This window comes from Mus pahari, chromosome 18, assembly GCF_900095145.1.
Source record: "Mus pahari chromosome 18, PAHARI_EIJ_v1.1, whole genome shotgun sequence".
NCBI classification, from domain to species: Eukaryota; Metazoa; Chordata; class Mammalia; order Rodentia; family Muridae; genus Mus; species Mus pahari.
The window spans coordinates 10,713,039-10,719,326 of NC_034607.1; the positions used below are offsets into that span (position 1 = coordinate 10,713,039).

The 6,288-nt window shown below is 44.8% G+C and overlaps 1 protein-coding gene across 1 annotated transcript in view; it reads left to right on the top strand.

The window, feature by feature from the left end:
• Positions 1-6,288, top strand: part of Tnfrsf21 (TNF receptor superfamily member 21) — a 71,116-nt gene that overhangs the window by 46,741 nt on the left and 18,087 nt on the right. The window contains exon 4 of the mRNA XM_021218076.2: positions 72-337. Coding sequence (XP_021073735.1) covers positions 72-337 — 266 coding nt within the window. The remainder of the gene's footprint in view (positions 1-71; positions 338-6,288) is intronic.

The window sequence follows — 6,288 nt, forward strand, 5'->3', positions numbered from 1 at the left end:
CCCAGCATAACAGAGAAGCTTCCTTATAGAACATGCTTACATATACTTACTGTCTTTTCTCTCTGGCCCAGGTATTGACATCCTGAAGCTTGTAGCAGCCCAGGTGGGAAGCCAGTGGAAGGACATCTATCAGTTTCTTTGCAACGCCAGCGAGAGGGAGGTGGCGGCCTTCTCCAATGGATACACTGCAGACCATGAGCGGGCCTACGCGGCTCTGCAGCACTGGACCATCCGTGGCCCCGAGGCCAGCCTTGCCCAGCTCATTAGCGCCTTGCGCCAGCACCGACGCAATGATGTTGTGGAGAAGATTCGAGGTCTGATGGAAGATACTACGCAGGTAATGTGAGCCCTCCATGGTTGTGCTTGTCCAAGAACTTCACACTTCAGCAGGGATGCTTGCAAGGAAAAAAACAGCTGATATTCAGTGTTTGGGTAAGCATGTGCATGGGCATGAGAGGGCACATGCACACGCGTGTGTGTGTGTGTGTGTGTGTGTGTGTGTGTGCTCAAATTCGCCTGTGCATGCCTGCCCTAAAAGCACAGCTCTACTCTTTAGGGCAGAGGTCTTCAGTGGCTGTGTTTTACAGTCATCATGGGACTCCTGACATTGTTTGATGCTTAGAACCCCACTGCACACCTGTCAAACAGACCCCCTAAGGGAGGGCACTGTGAACCATCTGCTTTCTAAGCTTCCTAGGTAATTCCAGTAGGTGGAGTTGAGAATCCCTGTCTTTGGGAGTATGTTCTAGAATCAGGCTATGCATCCAGAACCATTCTTTGTTTAAACTAGTTTAAAACCTCATTTTGCTTTTGCACATTTTGAACAAAATCAAATAGGGAACCTTTCCTCTTCCAGAGGGTGGTAGCACACTCAGGTGAGTTATCTGGCTTAGTTAGGGAGGCCCTCCTTGCTTGTCTTACCTGAGAATTAAGGCGTAATTGGTAAGAGGACTGACACACCTTGGTTATTCAACCACCTTCATCAGATGGGGAACTGAGGGCATTCCAGCGGTGTACGTTATTGGTGTCAGTGAGCACTATTTTTGGTGCCAAACAACCCTGGATCTGAATCCAGGCTCTAACACTTGTTAGAAGAGTGATCAAAGATAGGTTACATCCAGTTTTTCTGACACTGATCACATTTGCAAGCCTTCTTTGTAGGCTCTCTTAGTTAGGGTTTTACTGCTATGGACAGACACCATAACGAATGCAAGTCTTACAAAGGACAGCATTTAATTGGGGCTGACTTACAGGTTCAGAGGTTCAGTCCATTATTACCAAGGTGAAAACATGGCAGCATCCAGGCTGGCATGGTACAGGCAGAGCTGAGAGTTCTATATCTTCATCTGAAGGCTGCTCGCAGAATATTCATTTCCAGGTAGCTAGGATGAGGGTCTTAAAGCCCATACCCGCAGTGACACATCTACTCCAACAAGGCCACACCTCCAAATAGTGCCACTCCCTGGGCCAAGCATCTACAAACCATCACACAGGCATTAATAACAACAGTATGAACATGGAGTATCAGGCGCCTGAGTTACTGATCTTGCTCTAGCATGGTGATTCCTGTCATTACGTAACTCATTCCACTCAGCAGTTCTTTATTGGACAGTTCAACCCCAAACAACATGAATTAAGGAGAAAATTTGGTTTCGGATCATGTGTCAAATAGACTTTGATTAAAGTTTTTCGATATGTTCTGCCAGTGAGACTTGATAAAACCCGCTTGAGGTTAAAGGCCATTCTGTACATATTATGTGTTCTGAGGTCCATATCCACAATTTGTAAGAGCTGGGTGGAAAGTAGTTCACTACTTCAGCTCAATTCATGACCATTCTGCACCAAATTCTGTATAGCAAGGGACTCAGGGTTATGTATCCTTCATCTGTAATATCTCTTCATTAGCAGCGTGATCGTAGGTCAAGTGAGTTTTATTTTAGTGGTGATATTAGGATGAAAGTGTGTAGGTGTTGGCTGACTTTGAAAGTGACCTTCAAAGTTCTTAGTCTTTTTTTTAAAATCTCTTTGAAATGTGAAATGTTGGAAAAATTACTAATAAGCCAGTTATAAACATTAAATTGCACATACTGATGTGTTGTAATTTTTTACAAAAAGAGTTTTCAATGTGTGTCTTAGGATTTTACTGCTGTGAACAGACATCATGACCAAGGCAACTCTTATAAAGATAACATTTAATTGGGGATAACATTTAACAGGTTCAGTCCATTATCATCAAGTCAGGATCATGGTAGCATCCAGGTAGGCATGGTGTAGGAGGAGCTGAGAGTTCTACATCTTCATCTGAAGGCTTCTGGCAGAATACTGACTTCCAGGCAGCTAGGACCAAGGGTATTAAAGTCCACACCTACAGTGACACACCTACTCCAACAAGGCTACACTTCCTACTAGTGCCATTCACAAACCATCACAATGTGTATGTGTATTTTGTCTGCATGTATGTGTGTGCACCATGTACACTCCTGTTGCCATCGGAGGCCAGATGACAGTGTAGGGTCCCCTGGAACCGGACTTACAAATGGTTGTGAGCCTCTGTGTGGGTGCTGAGAGTCAGACCCAGGTCCTTTGCAGGAGCAGTCGGTGTTTTTTTTAATCACTAAGCCACCTCTGTAGCTCTGTGCTGCGAATTTTTAAGAGTGAATTTTTGAGGACGACTCTACCCAGCTACAGCTAGGCTTTTCAGTAGTAGGGTTTGGAAAAGCAAGAGGAATACTTATCCTCCATCTAAGTAAGGTACTTGCAGTTTAAATAGAGGGAGTACAGAGAAAGTCGATTATGCTTTCGGGGCTGTTGGCTTTAGCGGGGAGGACTGCCCAACAGCAGGCTGAAGATGGAGTCACCTGTCTGGGGGAGAGCTGCCTGCTCTCCTTGACAACACTGAGGAGGAAAACAATGCAAATTAGGCCACATTAGAACTTGGTTATCCCAAATTTGTGATGGTTCCCTAAAGGATACTGTGGCCAGGCATGGTGGTGCATGCCTTTGATCCATCCCAACCCTGAGGCAGGTGAATCTCTGTGAGTTTTGGGCCAGTCAGGTTTACAGAGTGGAAGTCCAGGATAACCAGAGCTACATAGTGAGACCCGGTTTCAAAAAACAAAACAAAACGCTAGAAAACCAAGCTAACTAAAATAAAATAAGTAAAGAGATGACTAGTATGCAATGGAACAATTAATAACCTAAGAGGCATAAGAAATTTATGAGTGAATTAAAGCACAAAGTACCTCTTCCAGTATGCTAAAATCTTAGGCACACTTCTTTCTCTCATTTCTTCGATACAAAAAATGAAAAGAAATGAGAAAATCCATCCACCTCTTCCTTCCTTTTTCCCTTCCCTCCCCTCCCCTCCCCTCCTCTCCTCCTTTTTTTCCTTCCTTCCTTCCTTCCTTCCTTCCTTCCTTCCTTCCTTCCTTCCTTCCTTCCTTCCTTCCATTTTGAGAGACCATATTCTGCAAGCATCCTGTAGCTCCCAGCTTGTTTTTTCTGTAGCCTGGGTATTATGATGTATGCCGATAGGGCACCACTAAACTCCTTATCGCATGTTTTAGTAATGTGCATCATTGTATTGCAACATTCTGGGTCCCATTCTTACTCTAATTCTAGGAGCCAGCAAGCCTGATTCCTGGCTGCCAGTTCATAACAACTGCACAGTGTGGAGCAATCCACCACCCATAGCTTCTCTCTCAGATTTGTTGAGTCAAGCTGGAGACTCGGAAAGCAGGGGGCATAATTAAGACTCGCTCTTCACATTTTCGGGCGGAATTGCTTTTCCTGTGTTTTGTGGCACTCCAGAGGACTTGGGACTTTGCCCCAGGAGTTAATGGACTCTTAATGTGTAAAAATGACTCATTTTTAATGGCTAATGTTTCTTCCCTCTCGTGAGGCTGAGAACACCTACATTATGCTGCTATTCAAAAGGGTTGGCATTAGTGTGGCTTTTAGTTACTGTTCGCCAGACCAGCTGGTCCTGTATTAACCATGGTGTTCATTGTTCAGGCCCTCCTGAGGCTGGGTCTTTCTCCATCCAAGGGGCTTTCTTCTTCTAAGGTCGATGTCTGAAGCTGAACACAGATCCTTCAGAATCGTGTCCTTTCTTCCAGGCATTTGGGAGAAGTAGCTACACAGGAGGGTGATAGTTGGAGGTGAATGGGATTTTGACAGATCTATTCAAATTCTTTTAAAAAGTGTGTGTGTGTCCTCACCCAAGAAACCAAAATTACAGAAAGTCGTAAGATGCCCAATGTTGGTGCTGTCAACTGAACTCCAGCCCTTGACAAGGTCAGCAAGTGCACCTTCCCCCTAGTACCTCTCCCACAGACAAAGCTATTTAACAAACAAACAAAAGGGTAATACACACACACACACACACACACACACACACACACACACACACACACACACACACCATATTTTTAATGAATACCATGAGGACTACAGCATCCACACTGAAGCTACAAAGGATGTTATAAATGTGTCCTTTTCACCCGGTGTCAGAAAAAGTTAGTCCTGTCTCTCCCTCTCTTCTGTTTTGCTTTCATTGTCAAGATTTTAGGGGGCTGGGGATGTAGCTCAGTGGGTAGAATGGCTGCATAGCATTCACGAAGCCCTGGGTTCCCTCTCCAGCCCTGCATACACCAGACAGAGTGGTACGTGCTTTGTAATCACAGAACTCCAGAGATGGAGGTAGGAGGGTCAGGAGGAATTCACGATTGTCCTCCGTTATAGGAAGAGTTTGTGAGACCAGCCTGGGGATATTCTATCTAACTACCTGCCTGGGCCATTCTTTGTTTAAACCACACTGTTCAGTTTGGGGTCACACCGTACCGAATAAATAAGCAAATGACTAATAAAAGCAAAATATCATTTTACCCTAGTTTTGAGGGATAGGTAGGAATTAGAAGGTTGGCTTCCCCGTTACTTTCTGTTGGTATCCTTAATGCTCGGGTTTCTGTTCCTCCTCCTGGAACAGCAAGTAGATGGAGTGGATTTTATCTTGAAATCTCCGGCTTGTAAGAATTTATGTACACAGAATGATACCAAGCACTCTGGGCCCTGCAGATGTGTGAGGCCCAGTGCACGAAGTCGAGGGGAGCTAACAGTTGAGTTATGAAAGCAACCCCACGTCTGTGATCCAAGCTACTTAAGTCCAGGAGGTTGGAGGACTAATGGACTGGCTGTTCTTGAAAGCAGCCATTAAGACTCCAGTAGGAAAAGGAGAGTGGAGATTGACAGCTGCCAAATTCCTCAGGGTATCCTCAGTTTGAGGACCCTGGGTAAACCACTGTGCTTCTCTGCCTCAGTTTCCTCGCAACTGAACACGATGCCTGTGGTTGGTTGCTTCAGGGATGAATGTGGCATAGCTGCCAGAAAGCAATTCATTTATGTTTATTTCTTTTTTTTGGACGTAATGACTCCCCGGCTTATTCCTAACCAGCTCCAACTCACACACATAATGGACCTTTTAAATCCTGAAGGCTGGGGTCACATAGTTTTTGGATGGGGAGGCCCACCAGGTTTCCAGGCCTCTGGAAGTGGATGGTCTGTCAAGGCAGAGAGTTGCCTGGCTTCAGTGCCCAAGAACTAGAAAATCCAGCTAACTGCAAATATTTATTCCTTCCTGCCTGAGCGAGTGCTGGCTGGAATGTTTTCCTTTGCAAGAAAACAAAGGTGAGTGTGAAGACAATGGTTTCTCCCAGCTACTGGCTCTCAAGAGAAATGACTGGCTAGCTGAATTTCTAGGTTTTCTTTTTAACCTACGTTTCCTCCTTTTCCCCTACTTTGGCTTTTAACCCTTTGTGAATGCAGATAGGCTTAGTGAGTGTGATATTTGTTCTCTGTTCTTTTTATTTACAACCCCTTTCCCTTTGGTGGGGTAAGAAGATGGCCTTGAATTCCTAAGCAAATTGGACAGGCTTCTCAAAAGCCCGCATTCAAGGCCTTAATCTATTTGCACCGCATCTAGTAAATGGTTATCGGAACTGACCAAGGCATTACCGTGTCCTGCTCTGGGATACACAAAACGAGGTGTGAGAGCTAGGGCTAGTGTGGAGGTTCTGGAACAATCTGACAACCTGGTTTAAGTCCAACACCTTTTATTTCATTCTGATTTAAGAAAAAAAAAAAATCAGGTCTCACCATGTTACTCTGGCTGTCCTAGAATTTAGAAGGCAGAGGCAGGCAGATCTCTACGTTTGAGGCCAGCCTGGTCTACATATCGAATTCCAGGACAGTCAGGGTTATATAGAGAGTCTATTTTAAAACAACAAGTTT